Source organism: Lissotriton helveticus, chromosome 12 (genome assembly GCF_964261635.1).
Source record: "Lissotriton helveticus chromosome 12, aLisHel1.1, whole genome shotgun sequence".
In the NCBI taxonomy this organism is placed as follows: Eukaryota; Metazoa; Chordata; class Amphibia; order Caudata; family Salamandridae; genus Lissotriton; species Lissotriton helveticus.
This window is the reverse complement of record NC_136073.1, coordinates 581,455,992-581,478,811: the sequence shown is the minus strand read 5'-3', so window position 1 is coordinate 581,478,811 and position 22,820 is coordinate 581,455,992. Positions and strand designations below refer to the sequence as shown.

The 22,820-nt window shown below is 43.7% G+C and overlaps 1 protein-coding gene across 3 annotated transcripts in view; it reads left to right on the top strand.

Annotated features, from left to right (window-relative positions):
* DRC7 (dynein regulatory complex subunit 7) overlaps positions 1–22,820 on the top strand; it is a 323,191-nt gene that overhangs the window by 3,955 nt on the left and 296,416 nt on the right. For 2 of the 3 annotated variants that reach the window (XM_078669530.1, XM_078669529.1), the window contains exon 2: positions 21,602–21,787. In XM_078669530.1, the coding sequence (XP_078525656.1) occupies positions 21,612–21,787 (176 nt within the window). In that variant the 5' untranslated portion in view covers positions 21,602–21,611. The remainder of the gene's footprint in view (positions 1–21,601; positions 21,788–22,820) is intronic. The other variant, XM_078669531.1, reaches the window with a different exon arrangement.

Here is a 22,820-nt window from a genome sequence, read left to right as displayed (position 1 = left end):
AGCAGTGTGCTGCTACTCAAAGGTAGATTTTTAATTGTTTCTGCATTTGGAAGTTAAGTGCATGTAGCATCTGGTAACACCTTCCAAAGGTTTGCTGTGTTATGTTATGTATTATTAACCTGATTTGTAAAGCATGCAACTACTCAGCAGAGTTTCCTGGCACTCAGGCTAAGGGCTGCTGACTAAGAACCTAGATTGACTGCCTGTGAGTATGTAAAATGTTTAATCTCCCTATCTGAAGTTCTAAGACCAATCTTGGTAGCCATGATGAGAAGGTTATATTAAACCTACTTGAATCGACACCATTAGCAATGATACATCAAACCTTAACAAGCCCTTGATGCCAAGCAATGGACAACCATACATCCCAGTAAAATAAAAAATAAAACACTCTCAGCACAGAGTTCCACACCATAATCTTCATATCTTTGAATGTGTGCTATCTTTACCATATTTCATATTCCCTACTGAAAGGGAAAGTGAAACGGAGTCACAGCTTCCTTGCTATGTAGATTACCATAGTGTACAAGAGATTTATTGTCAAGGTAGTTTAAAACGCCTTACGTCATTCGCGTTGCTGGATATTCTATAACTTTTTCTCCTGCATCAGAGATTTCACATAGACTGTACTCTGACCCTTGCTGCCTGGGCTACTTCCTGGCCACATCTCGCTGCTCTTCGCCAAGCCTGGCGAGCCATTGTATATGTGCTGGTGCCAGATCTGCTCTCCTTGGTCTCACTTCCTTACATTGCTGTCCGGGGAACCGGACTGGAGCTGGCCAAGACATCCAAACTGTCTCCCAGTGGCACTGTCCTGATTACCCCTACACTTCTAAATAACTCCAAACTAACGTCCTTAATCCTGTACATTAACCCGTCTGCAGGCCTAACCCAACCTATTTTAGTTGGGTACACCACGTTGCTTGTTGGGAAATCTCATACTCATAAATCCCAACATTATTGATTAGGCTACGCCCCAAATGGTGGATCATGGGATTGACATGCCTATGTATAACTCAGTATTTTGGAAGGAAAAATACAGAAGCACAATAATCATTTGCTTAAATGTATCGTATGTATTTTGTCCAGCCGGACAAGAATTTATTTTCATATAGGTTCAATTAATTGTGATTCAAAACAGTAAATAACAAGTGGGCACAGCCGTGACCCACAGAACACAAGACAAACCAACGAAAAACAGAATGGCCAAAGGCAGGGTATAAAATGTGTCTGTATGTTTGTAATCACTTATGACAGACTTAGATAACCAGTTACACACCATTGATCATTACAATATTATAAAATCATATTGCATATGGTGTTTTTAGTGTCGACGACGTTTCGATGCTATTCACAACAATATAAAGCATCATCTTCAGGACAAAAGATAAATCATTGTTGTCTTAAACTTAATCACATGTATAGCCTATATCGCATTACTGTATCAACATTGACAAGGGAATAAACAAGGGGAAGGAAAGATACAAAAAATTAGAGGTACGTAAAACTGAATTGCTAGGCATCTGATAGGTGACTTTAGTGAGGGTGAAGGATATCTGCTTTTGAACTGGGACCTAATCATGCAGTCCTCGAGTGGCTTTTGAACTGAGATAAAAACGCACAGTACTCGTGTGGCGCAGTGGTTTGTAGTTTAGATCCGGCAGTGGAGGTAGAAGCCGTAATAGCAGTGAAGGCGGCGAGTTTTAAAAGGTGCAGGAACTAGTTGGCTAGTAGCGTATCTTTCAAGGGTGGTGAATCACAAGTGGCGGCGGTGGACGACGCAATGCACGTGCGGTGAAATTTAAAAACAACACCTGATAGTGCCATGGATTTATTAATGATCGAAGCAAGCATTAATGTTACGTTACTACTATTGGCCTTGTACTATTCGGTCCGAGGCTGTTAGTCCTTTGCCTCTTTCCATTACCCAATTTTGGCTCCAAAAACATAAAACAAACTTGGAGTCTCCACTTCACGTCACCCGCTATTCAGCGCGAGCAGGAGCTTCCAGGCCCTGACCATCCTCTGCTATTCAAGTAAGTAACACTGGCAGACCATGTTTGTAAGCACTCCCTTTTACTTTTAAAAGCAGGAGATCTAACCCCAGTACTGAATGCTTTGTATTTTAGGAGGTGCAACTTGGCACCCAGTGGACATACTCATTTAACCAAAAGCCTCCAGTGCGATCCGGCACTTACTCATATCGATATCAGAAATTAAACTTTTCGAGGAAGGCCGACGGCCTATTAATGGTAATTTACTTTTCACTGCGCCGTTTTAAGCACATTCTAAATAATCACATCTGCAAGCCGTTTTTAATATAGACCTTCTGTCACCTCAGATCTAATGACTGCCGCCACTATTTATGGATCCTAATGCGCGTTCCATTACCGGTACATCTACCTGCTCCTTCAAACGTAAGGATTGTTCATAATTCTGCAACGGACCGAATAGTACAAGGCCAATAGTAGTAACGTAACATTAATGCTTGCTTCGATCATTAATAAATCCACGGCACTATCAGGTGTTGTTTTTAAATTTCACCGCACGTGCATTGCGTCGTCCACCGCCACCACTTGTGATTCACCACCCTTGAAAGATACGCTACTAGCCAACTAGTTCCTGCACCTTTTAAAACTCGCCGCCTTCACTGCTATTACGGCTTCTACCTCCACTGCCGGATCTAAACTACAAACCACTGCTCCACACGAGTACTGTGCGTTTTTATCTCAGTTCAAAAGCCACTCGAGGACTGCATGATTAGGTCCCAGTTCAAAAGCAGATATCCTTCACCGTCACTAAAGTCACCTATCAGATGCCTAGCAATTCAGTTTTACGTACCTCTAATTTTTTGTATCTTTCCTTCCCCTTGTTTATTCCCTTGTCAATGTTGATACAGTAATGCGATATAGGCTATACATGTGATTAAGTTTAAAAGACAACAATGATTTATCTTTTGTCCTGAAGATGATGCTTTATATTGTTGTGAATAGCATCGAAACGTCGTCGGCACTAAAAACACCATATGCAATATGATTTTATAATATTGTAATGATCAATGGTGTGTAACTGGTTATCTAAGTCTGTCATGAGTGATTACAAACATACAGACACATTTTATACCCTGCCTTTGGCCATTCTGTTTTTCGTTGGTTTGTCTTGTGTTCTGTGGGTCACGGCTGTGCCCACTTGTTATTTAATGTTTTGAATCACAATTAATTGAACCTATATGAAAATAAATTCTTGTCCGGCTGGACAAAAGACATACAATATATTTAAGCGTATGATTATTGTGCTTCTGTATTTTTCCTTCCAAAATAGGGACCATTGTTCTTTAAAATACGTTACTGCCCAAGGTCCCTGTGGCATACCTTCTGGGTTTCCCTTGTTTTGTAAAATTATGTATGACTCAGAGCACATAATATTATGCACTGGCCAGTGGAGGGTAACTCAGGGTACATGCTGGTACTGATTCACTTATTTTGGGATATGTGGTGCAGATTATGGCATGGATTGGTCTGTGGGGCAGCTGGGGGCCATCGTGTTGTTGACTAGCCTGCTAGTGGATGCCTGAGTCTTATTGGGCTATATTGACTGGCCTGCGCAAATTCATTATGTCCTAGTCTAATGAATGATGTGAGCTGGCCATATTAAAGCAATGACTTTCACGCAATGGTTAAGGAGCCGAACAGAGACCGAAGCAGGTTGACTCATTGAGTTAAACACTCGTTGCTAACACCTGGTGTTAAAATCGTGCATTTAAATCCCAGCGAGAACAGCTCAGCCCTCTGAGGTCAATGAGCTAACTACCCATAATTGGGTAATGGTAGCATTCCAAAAATACAAATGATTCATTCATTCATTCACACAGCTTTATTCGATCATTGTGAACAGATCATAAAAGCAAAAGAATACATATAAAAAATATCCGGATCAATAAATATTCATATATACTTTACTTAAAATATTATTAAACACATTTTGCTGTGGTAAAATTAAAACCTTTGTAATCAGTTATAATAGAAAAAACAGTTCATAATATGATTACAGGGTGCTGCTAGAAACTATACCCACTCTTTTCCTCTTCCTGAGGCAGGCACATAGATATGAGGCAACACAGAAACAGATGAATGGGTCACGTAGGCCTTTTAAAAAATACATTGCGACCCGACATTGCCCAAAATTACGATGCCTCAGAATTGACAGTATAAACAATTTCCTTTCCTCTGAATATTTTTGACAAAATAGTAGGATGTGTAGATCTGTCTGCGCCGCAAGGTTGTTACAGGGGCAGCGATCATGATCTGCTAGCCTATATTTCTTTTGTGGATATCCCAGGAGTCACAGGATCATGTTTAACCCGTTGGCTGCTTCGAACGTTCCGCGCCAGTGCGGAACGTTCGAAGAAACAGGTGGGGCCCCGTCGGCCAATGGACCTGCGCAGCACTACCGAGGTAGTGCTCGCGACGACCGTTGGCCGACGGTGGCAGCCAGCGGGTTAATCTGAAGCGCATTAGAATAAATCTGTGCTGCGCGTTGTTTATCCGTGCTAAGTAATGGAAACCATCTCCTGGTATTAATGGGACCAAGTCATATGCAATAGTAGAGTGATGGATCTGTTTTTTTCCCCTGCGGGTGTATTCTGCTCTTTGGGAATATAGATCGTTTAACCATTTCTTCATGACCCCCTTACAGGAGTCAGGGTCCTGAAAGAGTTTTTCCATCCCTATAGCCTTCAATACAGTTTCTACATGATTTAGCCACCCAATTCGTTTGTAATAATCTAGGTTGCAGCATTCTCTTATAATGGTTTGTGTCAAGTCTACCATAGTTCTTTGCCAAATAGATAGCCACAAGGGGACCTGGGCCATTCTTATGATGTTGCTCAGAAAGGGGAGCCCTAATTCGAGATGTAGAATATAACTTGAAGCCGATTGGGGTAAGGATACACGGTTTTAAAAAAAGGAATCTTCCATTTGCTGTAACAGGCCAATATTGGCCATCCCCCACACGCCTGCTCCATATGCTGTGGCTGATTTTATTTTGCCTTGGTAAATATTTTTAGTTACGTCCAGTGAGCTTCCACCCAATTTTTTTGCAACTCTTTTAAATGCGTTAAGGCTCCTTTGCACAGGAAAAGGAGTCCACCACCTTAATTCCATTGCCGGCCACCTGGAATTGTGGCAGTTTCTCTCCTCTGGTCGCTCCGGCCACAATTATGAAAGATTTTGTTTCATTTACTTTTAGGTCAAGGGAAGCCATAACGATAGCGTAAGTTTTAATTAGTTTTTGTAGGGCCAGGCCCTTTCTTGCCATCAGCACCGCATCATCGGCGTATGCCAAAATCGGGAGGGGGTTTGATCAAATTTGGGCACGTCCAAAGAGAGAGCAGACAGGGAGGACTCAACTCTGTTCGTATAGATTGAAAAAAGGAACATGGCAAGCACACACCCCTGTCTAACTCCCTTTTCAACTTTAAAATGATGTGTGCACTCCCCCTTTCTACCATACATTACACAGGCAGTGGCATTGGCATACAGCTGGTGGTTGAACCCAATAATCGGTGGGTCTATACCCATGCCCCCCATTATGGACCGTAGCCTAGAATGTGACACATAGTCAAAGGCTGATGTTAGGTCCATGAAGTTCATGTATAGTTTCCCATTTCTGGCATTTGAGTTCTTCCCTATAGTTAGGGAAAGGTTTAGGCACTGGTCGACTGTCCCCATACCTCTCCGGAACCCATATTGTGCCTTCATGAGTATATTATGTGTTTCTGCCCACTCCTCCAGTCTGGCCAATAGGACCCTCCCCATTAGTTTGGCGGTGGTATTGAGGAGGGATATAGGGAGGTAATTTTTTGGTGAGGCCCTATCTCCTTTTTTATAAATCGGGACTATTATACTATGGTTCCAGATGAAGAACCGGGTTTTAGAACCCAGCGGCGCCAGGGACATGCCCAAAGTCTTTGGGTTCTCCTGTCTTGGCAAACAGAGACACGGAATACTTCTAGGTGGCGTCAGAGATCAAATTTATTAGCTGCAGCTAGTAACAGTAATCTCAGCAATACAACACGGTGTACAACTCAAGAAACTGTTCAATTTCATAGAGCAAGACATCACCTTTTATACACAATATTCTCATTATAAATGTACACCCACTGCGCAAAATTTTGACCAATAGGACACATTTTCTAACTAAGTATCACATTAACAAAAACCCAATTTACAGTAACCCCACCCAAAAGTTAATTATTAGGAATGTCCCAAATTCAATTTCCACAAGCCGGACAAACCCATAATTAAAAAGCACAACCCATGTAATGAAAAGTCGTAAGGAAAGAAACAATTCAGATGCTGATTAGGATAAGATATGTGCAAGGAAATTAAAGGTTAAGGAGGTCCTGAACATTGATTGGCAATCTCAGACAACGACCAGCCAGAGAAATTGGCTTCGTGAAGGGTCAGTTTCAGGTGAAGAGGTCAGCGTCCTGCAGTTCACTCACAAGTCAGAAAAGGGCCTGTTTAATGCATACATGAATAATGAGGCCCATGCAACTTTGTTCGTTCGGTTACCTCCACGGCCTACGTGAGGGCCACACAAAATGGCGTTATGAACAACGCAAACAAAATGGAGTCCGGTCCCGAAAACCACGGAACCTCAGACCCTCTTTTTGCCATTACGTAGGCAATGACCTAAACTCACGTCAATCTGAATCCAGGTCTATATCTATTCTCATCAGGTCATCAAGGTGTTGCTGTAACATCATCTTATTATCCTTCACTTCTCTCGGGACTGGTCTTCTCACACAGATTGTACCACAAAGACTACAAATGGCGGGACCACACTGGATGCATAAGCAACACGAGAAAAAGATTGCTAGAGCCATACCAAGAAACATCAGAATCTTCCATCCCCATTTGGACAGCAGTTCCCAAAACCATTCCATCAATGACCAGTTCCCTTCGTCTACATGTATAGACTCAGCGGACTTATGTAACCTCAAGATGGCTTGGTACACTGTCGGGGCGTTATCTGGTATGAAAACGCAGCAACTAGACCCGATCAATTTACATACCCCACCTCTATCTGCAAGTATAATATCTAAAGCAAACCAGTTCTGTAATGTCATAAGGCGATCCGCTTGAAGCTCAGCTGTAATATTACTAAGAGCACCTGCAGTCTCATTTATAGTGGCCTCGACCACTCTTGTAAGCTGACGAATTGTCCTACCATTAGCCATAGGACCCCAAAAGGGCAGCAAACCCTTAAAGAAGTCTCCAACTTCTTGTGCGGCAGTGTCTTTCGCATCGATAACACCTCTACCATATCTTGTCTTATGGTAGTTGAAAGCAGCTGTGTACGTAGGGGGAAGCAAAAATGCCACATAACATGTGCCTGAAAAGTCAGAAGGCAACCATGTATATGCTCTATCATAACAAACAAAATACGTGCCTTTGGCTGGCACGAACGGTGGAGATTTCTACGACGTATAGACATAGGTGTGAACACACACACTCTTACCAAGCTGAGCTCTCGGATTCTGACCATTACCTTGCAGACACAAATGACCTCGGTGGGGTACAATCCAAATAGGAGGAGACCTTTTCTGTCTCTCTTTCTCTGTCAGACTAATGCTATATCTCGTCTTGTTCCAACCAACATATGCTCGTACCTCATCTATAGGGATAGCATTATATGCATCAATATCTCTGACCATATCTACTATTCCCTGTATCAAGGCATTATTATTCACATTATCTTTGACAGAACGTATAGGAGATGCTTCATTCGCATAGATAAACATTGACTGGAGTGCCCATACTGACCCATTAGGCGAAAAAGGCAAAACTAAATATGGCATTCCCTTATCAGTCGTATGCGGCATAAGACCACACACCCTACAATTCGTAGTATTTACAACTAGCTGATGATGATGTAACATCTGTATAAACGAATTGTTCACAAATTCTAATCTTCGTGTCTGTTCATGTTCAGGCAACGTATGAAACTTATGTGGGGAAACAGTAGGAAAAGAAAGAGTAGGTTGGGAGGTAGATGCAAGTGTCTGTTGTGATGCATAGAAAATCCAACCCACACAAACCAACGTAATGTTCAAAAGCATAAGAAAACACATTATTAAAAAACATTTGCTACGAACCAATATACACATTTGCACTCTGAAATCAACTCTTTTAACACCCTTGTCGGACTCAAAAGACTCCATCCTCTAACGTGCTGCTCACGCAATTTTCCTTCTTCACTTAAGTGTTCGTCAAGATCGTACTAACGACCCTAAACCACATACCTTGTGTCAATACGCGGCTCACCCCTTAAGAACTTATACCGTGACCCTGCAGCTGAGTCCGGATCGTGACTCGAAAAAGTAAAAAAGTCTCTTGATCTGACAAGGTGTAATTCACTACATAAAAAAATTCAGATTTATTTGTCCATTTCAAACGTCCTTTTTCGATCTCAGATTGTAGCGCTCTTTGCCAGGCACAGTCTGATCCTTAAAGAGGAGTTCCGGATTCGTCGTGTCGAGTTTTAGAGACGGAGGCACCGCAACTTGCAGAACATCATCATCCTCGCGTTCCGACTGAGTCCATGTCAAATGTGCATCACTAAAAGGTACGAATCTAGGAACCCTTTCACACTCTGAGTCAGCTATTCCATCCCTCACCCACTTATCATACGGTAAGGGCAACTGAACTTTTTTCGTATGGGTGGCATGCACCCAGTTCTTTTTACCAGCTACTCTAACAGCAGTTCTAGTGACCAGCAATACCAAATAGGACCAGTCCATCTCGGCTCCAAATTCTTGGATCGCTGAAAATTCTTGGTCAAGATAAAATCACCAGGTTGGATCGTGTGCCCTGGATCTGCAGTAGCTGTCGGCAAACTGTCATATACCTGTTGGTGGAGAACACGTACATACGGCTCATCATGTCTCTCGCCGTTTCCTTCGCAACTTCATCCGCAAACGCATTCCCTCAACCTACATCATCCACAACTTTCTTATGCGCACTACACTTCACAATTGCAATCTGCTTTGGGAGAGCAAGAGATTCCAAAAGTTCATTCACTAACTGCCCATGCTGAATTTTTGTGCCATGGGAAGTAAGGAATCCTCTTTCTCTCCACAAACGTCCAAAACTATGGGCAACACCAAACGCATACTGGCTATCGGTATAAACATTCACTCGCTTTCCCTCTGACAATACACACGCTCGTGTCAATGCAATCAACTCTGCTGCTTGCGCAGAATTCTGTGCTATGCGTGCTGTCGCAACAACTGTATGTAAAGTTGTGACGGCATATGCTGCAGTCGTTTCACCATTCGGAAGCTTAAAACACGAACCACCTACCCATAAAGTACCATCAACATTCTCAAGAGGAGTATCTTTTAGGTCAACTCTAGCCTTCGTTTCCTCCTCTGTCCGGAGAAAACAATCATGCTGTTCCTGAACATCTGTCTCTGTAGTGATCGGCAACAACGTAGCTGGATTCAACACATTACATCTTTTGATGTGAACATGGCTAGCCAAAAGAGTCAACTCATAACCTGACAGACGTGCACTAGTAAGGTGCTGTGTCTTGGTCCTGTTCAATAAAGTATCCACTGCATGTGGGACCATCACAATCAACATATTATCCAATACCAAACCAGCAGACTGTCGGATAGAAACAGCCGCTGGGGCTGTAGCTCTCAAACAGCTCGGCAACGCTTTAGCTACCAGATCTAACGTCGCTGAAAAATACGCACATGGGCGTTGCTTGTCTCCAAACTGTTGAGTCAATACTGACAATGCACAACCTTCGCTCTCGTGAACGTACAACATGAAAGGTTTACTGTTGTCCGGAGTACCCAATACCGGAGCCGAACACAATGCATCACGTAATTCAGAAAAACTTTTCTGACACTCATCAGACCAAGGGAGAGGATGCGGAGTATCTTTAAGAGTCAGCGCCAACAGAGGTTTTGCTAACAGGGAAACATTAGGGATCCATTGCCTACAATACGAGGTGATACCTAAGAAAGCACGCACTTCTCTCTGTGTGGATAGTACACTCATTTGCGCAATCGCTTGAATTCGTTCTGGGGTCAACCTTCTTCCCTCCTTCGACAAGAGATGACCTAAGTAGGTTACTTCTTGTCGGCAATACTGTAACTTGGAAGGTGACACTTTATGATGAAGGTCAGACAAATGTCGTAACAAAGAAAAAGTAGCCTCTTTACAAATCTCTTCGTCATCAGCGGCAACCAACAGATCATCAACGTACTGGATAAGAGTAGCACCAGAAGGCAACACAAAACTATCAAGCTGAGTTTTCAACGCCTGACTATAGATGGAGGGACTTTCACAATAACCTTGGGGAGCTCTCTTAAACCGGAAGCTTCGTCCTCCTAAAGAGAAGCCAAAAATATCCCTACTCTCCTCAGCAATCGGAATGCTAAAGAAAGCATTCTTTAGGTCAATAACAGAAAACCAGGCTGCCGAAGCAGGAATCAGAGTCAACAAAGCAGTGATATCCGGGACAACAGGAAACTGTGGCACCACAATCTTGTTGACCTCTCGAAGGTCGATCACAAACCGATACACAGGTGGCTGAGAAGCATCAGTACGCTTAAGGACAGGCAAAACAGGACTGTTACACACATTACCTCTTGTTTCCTCAACTACACCCTTCTCAACCAAATCATAGACAATCGCTAATAGAGCTCTCTCGCCATTGCTAGATATTTTATACTGTGGGATACGAGGTAGCCTAGCATTCGATTTGAGGGTGACAACATAAGGTGGAATCTGCAAAAGACCAACATCATTAGGCCCTGTAGCCCAAAGTGTATCAGGAAGCGAACGCAATTCCAGTGGAAGACAATCTTTAGACAAATACATCGGAGAAATCACTTTCTTACCTAGGGTAAGATGTACTCCCGAAGGAGAACAATGCAATGTCGCATACAATCTTTTCAGCAAGTCCAAACCCAACAGATTCTCACCACAACCAGTCGTTAGAATAAGTGGAGCTTCCAATTCACAAGGACCAATAGAAAGGGACAAAGGACTAGAAACCGGATTACAAACTGGGGCACCTGAAAATGCTAAGGAAACATTGGTCAAGCCAGACAAAGGTGCGCCAGGAAGTTTAGAGTGCATAATAGAACTCTTTGTCGCACCAGTATCCAAAAGAAAAGGTTCGGTCACACCTGATGTAGTCACTTCAACATAAGGTCCACTCTGGTCTACTGGAACTGACACTACTCCCTCTCTTTGCCCATGGCTGTCTAACTATCATTATAACCAGCACTCTCACTATCGACATAATAATCATCAACATAGTACTGTGCAGACTTACCACTCGGAACATTCTGTCTGTCAAAATAATTCGCAGAATTCTGAAGGGAAGAGGAACGCTCATTCTGGGGTAACACACCACGTCTCCTACCCCTAGGAGCTTGCTGGAAACCACCACGACCTCTCTGACCAGACACACCTTTCGCACGCTGTAACAAAGCCGGGCAACTATTCTTAAAATGACCTTCCTCTCTGCAATAAGCACACTGATTAGGACCAGGAAAGAATCGCGGAGCATAAGCCTCAGGCTTCTGTAACAATCTCTGAAACTGGGGAGGTTGCTGAAACTGAGGCTGATTCTGACGAGGCGGATAAGCTTGCTGCACAAGAACCTTCGTCTTTAAATCTTTAGTTTTCTTCTCTGCTTTATCCTTCTCATCTTTATCCCTATTCTCGTAATATTGTGCAGTAGCCAATATCTGGGCCGACGAAGAAACAGCCCATGAACTCTCAGAGTCCTTTAACTTATTAGAAAGTTCGGGAAGCAAATTAAAGACAAATTTGTCCACAAACAACCTTTGACCACCTTCCCTACTCATGTCCTGACCACTATGATCGATAAACGTTTCTTCAAACCTAGTGAAGGAATCAGACACACTCTCGTCTTTCTTCCGTTTGCATGCTGCTACCTTGTCCCAATTCACTCGTAAAGCAGGCATCATAGTTTTCATTAAATTAATAATTCTACCAGGTAATTCTGCAACTAAAGGCTCAGGTTTGGCACCTCCAACCTGTAGACCATCTGCAGCAACAATATTAGCCCATGTATCACCTAATTCTGCCGCATGATTTTCATGACGAATCTTCGCCCACAAAGGTTGAGGAACTACATTACCCATTAACATGTCTATGTCAGCTAAATTCATAATACACACTTCAACTGTCTGAGACAACTCCTTGTAATAACCAGCAGGATTCTTATGAGGGTCAGGTAAGGTCTGCTTAAGAGCCAAGACCTCTGCTCTCTTACATGGAACATGTACCCACACTCGCTGAAAATGGGCCTCTACGGCCTGAATACCCTGATTAACATTAGCAGCAACTGCCTCTCTCCATACAGGGGGAACTTCTCTCATAGGATACTGCTTCACTTTCCTCCTAACAGAAGGATCAGGTTCGTACAATGGCTGAGACGGGAGTCTAGTTCTGAAGGCATGTATCGTCTCTACAGCATCAGTAACATCAGATTCCACTATCGTCCCTTTAGCAAACTCTGACTGAACATCAAGCACTTCCTGCGGAATCAGACCCAACTCATTATCTCCAAGCACACATTACATCAAAAACATACCTCTGCTTAGGCGGCTCCCACTGAAAGAAAACATCCATAACTGCTGGCAAATTATACCTGGGAGCATTTAAAATCCATCTACGAGCCAACAGATCCAACACTGCCCGCTCTTCGGAACTAGGAAGCTGACTACGACTCTGCTTACGTTCCAAAACAGGGGTCATACTCAGTGGCCCAAACAATGGAGACAACAGATTAACAACAGTTTCTGTCATTCGTTTTCGAGCAGAAGGAGAAGAAGTAGGCGTAAAAACAGGAAAGTTAAAATCTTGAGAAAAAGTAGGAACAAGAGCAGTAGGAGTCTGAGATGCAGAAGCAGAAGGCAAAGGAGTTTGAGGCAAAGCTGGAAGCAAAGCTTGCGACCCTAGAGTGGGTTGCGCAGTAGGAGGCAAAACCATCTGTGGAGCACCGGGTGGCTGAACAACAGCAGGAGGTTGAACAACAAAGGGTAGAACAACCGGGGGTAATGGAGGTGCAGTAGCACCCTGTACATAAGGAGGTGGCAATCTCAGTAAATGAGACATCTAAGGATCTTTTTCAGGGTCTTCCGTCACTTTCGGAGGAGAAGTCGGCAAGGCCGGATAACATTTATCTATGGCCATGCAACGCTGTCTATCTAAAACTTCACTCACTCGATCTTCCTCATCTGACTTAAACTGCCTAGCAGCTTGTAGTACTGACATATTCTTATCTTTCCTATATCTCTTTGCTTGTTTAATTTCTCGCTGTTTGGCTTCCTTTCGCCAAAGGCGGAAAGAGTCAAACATTGCCGGCCGGGCTTTCTTCTTAAATAGCGCATCTTCCAGATTATCTAAAATATTTACTTCAAAACTACCATGTTGGGGCCATCGTAAGACACCATCCTTTTTAGTATAGCGGACCCACACTTCATTATAAGTAATAGGACCCACTCCGTGTTTTGAATAGAGCTCATAAGTCGGAGTTCCAACCGGAGGTATCGGACACGAATCCTCCAATCGGGAATCCCTGTTGCAACCACAACTAAACCATTTCCTAATTTTGCTAAGACCAGGCATCTTATAGCTCACTAATCTAGCTTCAAACTTCAAGGGGTATAAACTATTGATACACTCGTAAATATACAAGCCCCTCGGCTTCGATTTTTGCAAGAACCGAATCAAAACCAAGAACCAAAACAAAGTCGTGGGAGCGACCCACTTATACTTAACCAAAATATCTGTCACGCCACCAGAAGACCATCTATCGTCTCGCTCTACAAAGGATCAATCAAGGGTCCAAGACAGGGCGACAATCAGGGCAGCAGTCCTTCGTAGCCGTTGGAAAGCGGGAAGCCTTGCAGAAAAGACCTTCGGTCCACGTCGACATGCAGGGGTCAATGAAGTGGCGGCCTTCCTCCAGAATTTCCTCATGTGGCTCCTCACGATCCTCGGGCTTGGACCGGTACCGCTAAAGTCGCCCCACCGTTGGGCGCCAACTGAAGAACCGGGTTTTAGAACCCAGCGGCGCCAGGGACACGCCCAAAGTCTTCGGGTTCTCCTGTCTTGACAAACAGAGACACGGAATACTTCTAGGTGGCGTCAGAGATCAAATTTATTAGCTGCAGCTAGTAACAGTAATCTCAGCAATACAACACGGTGTACAACTCAAGAAACTGTTCAATTTCATAGAGCAAGACATCACCTTTTATACACCATATTCTCATTATAAATGTACACCCACTGCGCAAAATTCTGACCAATAGGACACATTTTCTAACTGAGTATCACATTAACAAAAACCCAATTTACAGTAACCCAACCCAAAAGTTAATTATTAGGAATGCCCCAAATTCAATTTCCACAAGCCGGACAAACCCATAATTAAAAAGCACAACCCATGTAATGAAAAGTCGTAAGGAAAGAAACAATTCAGATGCTGATTAGGATGAGATATGTGCAAGGAAACTAAAGGTTAACGAGGTCCTGAACATTGATTGGCAATCTCAGACAACGATCAGCCAGAGAAATTGGCTTCGTGAAGGGTCAGTTTCAGGTGAAGAGGTCAGCGTCCTGCAGTTCACTCACAAGTCAGAAAAGGGCCTGTTTAATGCATACATGAACAATGAGGCCCATGCAACTTTGTTCGTTCGGTTACCTCCACGGCCTACGTGAGGGCAACACAAAATGGCGTTATGAACAACGCAAACAAAATGGAGTCTGGTCCCGAAAACCATGGAACCTCACAGGAAGGCGGTGGGCCTGCTAATACAATGCTGTTAAATGTGTTTGTAAGTAAGGGGACTGTAATGACCTGATAATTCTGCCAATCACCAGGGCATACGGCCTTATCCCTTCTTGGGACCCAAAAGGACACAATACTTGATTATACCTACCCAAGAAAGGAACAATACTAACAACTAACTAAAGATATATGGCTATTGCTGAGGAGCTTGCGAATAACAACGCCAACTGGCGACAACAACACAGAAACAATACCAGCGACGACAATAACAACAACCCGGGAAATAACAATGCCACTCGGTAAAACAAAGCAAGAAACCAGGGGCCATAAGGTAACAACGTACCCCAGGGTACGAAAACACAACAGAATACCAAGAGCCACAGGGTAACAACAATGCGAAACAAAGCCCACCCTGGTGGAACTAAAATAACGCGCACTCCTTCTGACAATGCCTCGGGGTACAATACTTACCACTTTAGGCTTCCCTGGATGAGAGCGGGACGTCCCACTCTCAACAATTACCTGCAGGAGAGGAAACTTACCATCCTTCCGATGCTACAGCATTTGGTTCAGAAGGGCCCTGACCTCCCATCCAAAGGAACACAGACGAATAATGGTATTTATTCTGGGGTTTCTTTATTACACAATGATAGAAGGACAAAATGAAGAAATCACTACTATGTCACGATAGGCCATCTATATCACTTACAGCACCAACTTCAAACTACCAATTATATGATCACTAAATGCAATCAGAATAACATATTAATATAACTTATATGTATACAAAATGTATGGAACCTGAAAACAGAAGAGGATAGTTAAGGCAAGAACAACTAGAATATAAGAGTTAGTGGAACACCTCACCAAGTTTCTACACATCCCATTTCCACTTCGCCAGAGGGGAGTCTGTTTCTCCAGCCAAAACAGGATTCTCTGCTCCACTGTCACAGCTGCACATCTGCACCGTGATGAACAGAGATTAGGTCTCAGACAGCTCCTTTAGTAGAAGCGGAAACATAGGACGAAGCTTCTAGCAAAGCCTCGCCGCCTCTCTCTCTCATCAGATTCCGTACCACTCCATGCCAAGGACACAGTATCGGTTGATCAGGCCTTTGCTATGACTTCGAGACAGAGCCTGTACATTCCTCTGATAAAAAACGGTTTCTACTAGCATGCACAGTGCAGAAAACAAGTGAAAGCAAAACATAACTTCTCACCTAGAAAGGCTCAGAAGATGGGGGCAGCTCAGAAAATGGAGTCGCTTAAGCATAGGCTAATACTCCTGCAAAGAGCCAAAATGAGTATGCAAGTTGGCATAAGATTATGCCAAAGCCAATAGGCAAGCCCTGCCATTAAGCACGATAAAGTCAGAAACAGAAAGGTACATAATCAAAACCCTACTTTCTAGTGTGGCATGCCTACACATCACTATGTTATGTGACAGTATAAATTGCAAAGCAAGATGACATGAGAGCATGTCAAAGGCAATAGTCAGCATTGCTGTTAAGCAAGACAAAGTCAGAAACAGGCCTACACATCACTATAGTAGGCCAAAATATACTGAGATGGTAGTGGGCAATGGTCCTAATCGAGTCATTTATCCATAAAATTGCTCAATCACTACAGGGAACCACATATCACAATCAATTTGGAAGAGGTCAAACACAACACCTTCCGGCCCTGGTGCCTTACCGGAGATACAGGATTTTAGTGGCCTTCGGAGCTCGGGTGTAGTGAAGACTAGTCCTTCCTGAGGAGTGTTAGGTGAGGAGGTTGTTTGTGTGAATGAAGGAGGGGTTAACCTAAAGATCTATTCGAAATGTCTCACCCAAGATTCTTCGTCTACGTGATCATCTTGTATGGGGTCTTTAATATCTTTAAAATAAGGAGCATTTACAACTTACCAGAAAGCTTTGCTAATGCCCGTGCTGGCTGCTAGTTCAAGATCATACCACACCTGTGTTTTTAAGTCAATCACTCACACCCTCCTGGCTATTTTATATTCTAAGCATAGTGAACGGATCTTGGGGTTGCACCTGGGGAGATTTTTTAAAGCGTTCCTAAGATCTGTTTTGGCTTAAGTGCAGGCTGAGTCGAACCACCCCTTTTTTGCTACGGAATTTGATGACTTTGCCCGCTTAATTGCTATTTTTATTTTTGCCAGAAGGGCAGTGAATCTGTTGACCATGTCTGCGGGGGTTAGGTCTTCTCCCAGGCATTCTATAATATCTTTCTTTATGTGTGCTAGAATTTTGGGGACAACTTTGATTTTATTACCACTGTCCATTTCAGTTGGTGGCCATTTTTTCTGGACAGGTTCACATCCGCAAGAACCATATTATGTTCTTTGGGTGTAGGAAGGATATTTAGCTGAGTCATTAGGATGGCATGGTCGCTATGGGGTGAAAACCTAATGCTCTTAAGGTCTACCTTCTGTAGTAGATGTCCCAACACTAAAACGAAATCGATGGTGGTTTCCTGAGTGCCTCTTCTAAAAGTTGACACTTGCCCTTTTTCATTAGACTCGCTTAATATAAACAAATTCCACTGGGATAACAAATTGTTTAAGGCCTCTCCATACCCATTGTGCGAGAAATGCAGGAGGGGATTACCGTCTGCGGTTTCTACACTACAGACTCTAGTCCCAGTAAGTTTACATAGAGGAGTATTGAAATCCCCTTCCCATATGAGATTCACGGTTCCCCTTTTCTTCCCTTTGAACAGTTTGTCAATCTCCACCGCTAAGGCATCCCTAGAGTTTCTCCCAAATTCATTATTATAGAAGTTGACAAGAGTACAAATATTCTATTTCCTAATGTCCAACTCTAGTATCTGGAAATGGGTGTGTAGGGGCCCGACTTGTCTAACTTGGAGTGGTAGGGTATTTGAGATTAGTGTAAGTAGACCCCCCCTTTGACCTTCCTGATGCTGCAGGCACAGCTGGGGAGTGGAAGGAACAAAATCCTGTAAAAAAGGGAGGGTCTATTGCCCAAGTTTCCTGAAATAAGACTAACTCTATTTCCTGCCACTCATTCAGCCAATGTTGGTTCATTAATTTGGAGGCTAAGCCTGACACATTCCACAATACCATGTTTGCTCTGGAGCCCTTGATTATATACAAGGGGGTGCTGCCCAAGTCCCTGAGTTCCTTGCGCCAGAGTTACATCTACAGGGACCACTTCAAAAGCTGTTGGATCAAGTAGAGGTGCCCGTAAGCTGTTTTCTTCTATGGCAGTGATAAGAGATTTGATGGATGATTGGGATGGTGACAGGCTTAGTCAATCACAATCCTCCATGTTAGACAGGGCAGCGAATCAATATAGTTGACTAATTCCAGAATTTATGTTGGGACCCCCGTTCCAGTCAGTTAGCAAATTCCCAGTTTTGTCCATTTGAGCCCCCCCCTGGGATCATCCTGGCCAGCATAAAAGTATTCCAACACTAGGGTTATAATCTGGGTGTTCCTTAATACATGAATATGTAGGTTAGCCAGGAGGGAGGCACTTTCATGCGAGTTTTTAAAATTGAATAGCACACAATCTCCAATATAATGTTTACTTTGTCCACCTACCTAACCAACTCTCCTGGTCATAATCAGTTCATGAGCCAACACCTTCTTCCCCGACCGGTCACGTTAACATTATTCAGTAACCAATGTAGGCATTTGTCCATTAACTGTCCAGTAGTTTCACTCTGATTTTCACGGAGAGCAGGGACGTTTGCCAGAACCAGGACCAATGGGGCAGCGGCAGGTGGAAGATGAAGGATATGATGCCTAAAAGTCTGTTGCGCTCCATCGTTTTGATCTTGGCTTTTTTCCTTATGTGCAACTCTCATTTTTGCCTTCTGGGATAATAATGGCTGGGAAGTGATGGCTCTTTCCTTCAGGCCTAAAAGGCTCTGCGTTGCCCCAATTGGATTGGCATTTTGGGGAGTGTTGGAGTCTTGCATTAGATGACTATCAAGGCCTCCAGATGGTAAACACGATACTAGTAGTTGCTTCAAATTTACCACTAGAAGAGTGTCCCGAATTTCTCTTGATGGTTTTTGAGTTATGGATGTTAATTGTTGGGGGGCGTGGGTGGCAGGCATTCTGGCAAGTAGAGTCCGATTCTGCGATTCCAACTCCTCCAAGCGGAACTCGATTTAGGTCAGTTTGTCAAGAATAGGAGCCAATACCTAATTTATTTTTCCTATAATCCCCAGCCCGGCTTCTATGCCACTAGAGTCTAGAGGTAACAAAGAGTTTGCTTCATCCGGTAACAATATTACCTTTGGGTTTGTGGCAATGGCCTTCGTTTGGGCAGGTTTAGGTTTCGGAGCACGAGTAGACTTGGGTTTTTGGGGTATTACACCATTTATGGCCCGGCTGCCCTGGTTCGTTTGGCGGGTGGCAGTGGCGAGGAATAATTCAGTTGGGAGACAATCTGGGGGGAGCAATCTAGGCCCCTTCCTGGGGCATGTTCTGTAATATGATTTGCAGGAAGACAGCCACTCTTATCTAATAACAGGGCTGTTGGAGTTACAGGAATTGGCAACGTTTTAAGTGGTAAGGTAACAGACTCGGGAGGTGGTGTCGGGGATAGACTCAGTCTTAGTGAGGCAGATCCAAAGAAAGACGTCTTTTGGTCAACTCTATCTCATGGGAGAGGACACTTGCCGCTCTTACTAGGAAGGAGTCCAATGTTGCTCTGACCCTCCCTCCGGACTTCTCTTTGCAACCCTTTCCTTTTATGACATCAGACCTTAATAAAACGGGATACAACTTATTTAAGATTCTGTTAAATTCTGAATGCCCTCTTGACATAAATTCAGCTTTTTAGATGACTGCAATGCAAACATGAAAGAATATTTATAAGAAAGCCAGACTTCTCTTTTCATTTAGATTTACAAATATTGGCTTTGTTTCACAGATAAAAGTAGTTCCTTCTGTCTTTCATTTAAGGATGTTATTACCACATGAGCAAAATCCTCACCTCTTTCCTGCCTGAATATAACAGTCAACAAGTGGAAAGTTATATTTAAACATCTGTGTTTCAATCATGTTTAAGTTACAAAAAAATGTTTTGTTGAAATCTGCATTTAATAATCAAGCGGTACATTATGTGTCTAATCCACATTACGTAGAAACATAGTGGCCAAGGTATCATTCCAGTCGCCCTGGCTGTAGTGGATTTGACCAGTACAACCCACTTTGTGTTTCGTGCAAGATCTGGGGCCGTATAACGCATTGTCGTTGTTTGCACCGGGCGCACCTTTTGAAAGGTGCGCGGGGCGCAAACAATGACAATGCACCCTAATAGAGCGTATGCGCTTCTCTCCGGGTAGCCGCAAACTCCATGCAAAAACACATAGCAGCGCTCCGTGTTTTCACAATTCAGGCGGCAACAAGGGGATGTCTGCGGGGTCCATTAGACCCCTTTTCTCCCCTCCTGAGGACAGCTCTCAGATGGCGCACTATGGGCCGTTTTACAATAAGTGCCATGGGGCACAACGGGCATTTGCGCCTGCTTTGCGTGCCCCTGGGGCTCTTTGGTATTACAGAAGCGGGCGCAGCCGCTTGTGCTTCTCCTTCAGTGATACCGATAGTGCTGGTGCACTTAATGCGCCAGTGCTACCTTCAGGGGGATTTCCCTCATTTGCATAGGGGCGTACCCTATGCAAATGAGGGAATTCCTCTGCCGCTGTGCCAGTGCCATATTCCAGACGTGGGCGCAGAGACAAAAAAGCTCGTAGGTGCCCATTGCTCCCCAAGGGCACTTATTGTAATATGGCCCATAGTGCGCCACCTTCTAGGTGGCGCACTGTGAGTGTGCCCCCTGGGAGCAGCCCTCTGGAGGGGAGAAAGAGGGTCCTATGGACCCCCAGACATCCCCTTGCAGGCGGTTGACTGCACCTGTGTGCAAGGGGATCTCTAATCCCCTTTAAAAGTGCAGCCGGGTTGCCACCTGCACCGGGAAAACACAGAGTGCCGCTCCGTGTTTTCAAATGAATGCGCTGCCCTAGGGACAGTGTGAGTTCGCGGCTGCCCTGGGAGCAGCAGGTACATCGTAATAGTGCACAATGTCATTGTTTTAGGGCAGCGCAAGTTCGCGGCTGCCCTGGGGGCAGCGCAAGTTCGCGGCTGCCCTGGGGGCAGCGCATACTTCAAAATAGGGCGCATTGTCATTGTTTGCGCCACCACACTTTTTAAGAGGTGCGCCCGACACAAAGAATGACCATGCATAATACTGCCCTATGAGTGCGCCCTCTGAGAGCTTCTTGTCCTCTGCGCCCACGTCTGTAATATGGCGTGGCGCAGAGGCAAAGGAATTCCCTGAGTTGCATGGGACAAGCCCCTATGCAAATAAGGGAATGCCCCCTGAAAGTAGTGCTGGCGTTTTAAGTGCGCCAGCACTATCGGTATTACTGAAGGGGATGCACAAACGTCTGCGCCCCCTTCTGTAATAACAAAGTGCCCCAGGGACACGCAAAGCAGGCACAAATGCCCATTGCACCCCTAGGGTACTTATTGTAATATGGCCCCTGGTCTGTAAGTTAGACAGACTGTATGACCACTGCTATGTTGTGAATAGGTCTTTTTAAAAACTAGGCTGTAAATCCGATCATGCATTATAACAAATGTGGGTTTTACAGCAGGCCTATTCGGATTGGATTGTTGTAAATGTGCTGGATGGTTTTATGTCATGAGCCCTACTATAACTCGATTTGTTTTCATTTAATGTATCTTTGTTTTTGCACACAGATAGATAAGGATGGAGGACATCATTGAAAATAAAAATGAGCCAGAGGAATACAAAGACAAGGATGAGGATGAAGAGGAAGAAGAAGAAGAAGAGGAGAGTGGTGATTTCGACCTGACCGCCGAAGAACTTGAGGATTTGGAAGAGGAACTTTCTGAATTTGAGAGCCAAACATCAGATCACCGTCTGTAAGAACCAATAGTCATTCTAGAATTTGTTTTTGATCCATAAAATCTGGCATCTCAATGATCATCTGGTAGGCATTATCATGATGTGATTAAGCCTCATGCACTGAATAATCCTACCCATCCCACACTAAATCCCCAGATGGAAATGTCTAGTCCCTACCAATGGCCATACTGGCGTTTTACAACACGGGGTACACAGGCCAACTTAAAAACCTGAAGGAGCAGATAAGATAGTACTAGAGCCTGGTTCCAGTTCTAAGCACCATCAGGAGAAGCGGGAGGACTCCCCTCATCACTCATGCCAGCATCACACGATTCCTGACTATTGCTCTCTCTCCAACTGTTAATTTACAGAAATGTTTTTGAATTCCCAGGAATGTCATGTACAACGTTTCTAATTTTAGTGAACCTTTTATGGCTTTGCACAGGTGTATCGGACACAATTAATAGCTAATTTGTTTTTTTAATTGAACTACTCACTTTCCTTTCTCTTTTATTTTTCATCACTACCAATTAGTTGATTATTTTTTTATTTTTAATAAGGCAAATTCAGATTTTCTGGTTTCTCTCTGGAATCACTGTGGTTCTTCACCCCATTACATCTGGAAGGAAAACAGTGATAATGAGTAGTTAGGGTTTCTGCCTACACCTCCCAGTTTCTGACGATTTATCCTTCACTTGTGATGGCCGGAGAAACAAATTAGAGTACAAATTCCCAAATAAAGTAAGACAACAGAGAGCCACCTCACATATACCCTTGGATGAAGATGTGTGTACTGAAAGGGACTGTGAAATTCCACTGGACATATGCCTTTGTGAAGAGTAGGTTTCTGACTAGTCTAAGTAACAGCATCTGACAAATCCCTCCAAAGTAGCCTTTTAAAACCCTATTGTTGCTAAATGAAAAATCCATATGTATGCTAATGCACAGCATTTTATTATACAGTTTGACGATAAAATAATAAGATGCCATTATTCAGTGCTAAAGTAGATAGTTAATAGGACGCTGTGCCGCAGAAGAGGGCATCGCAAC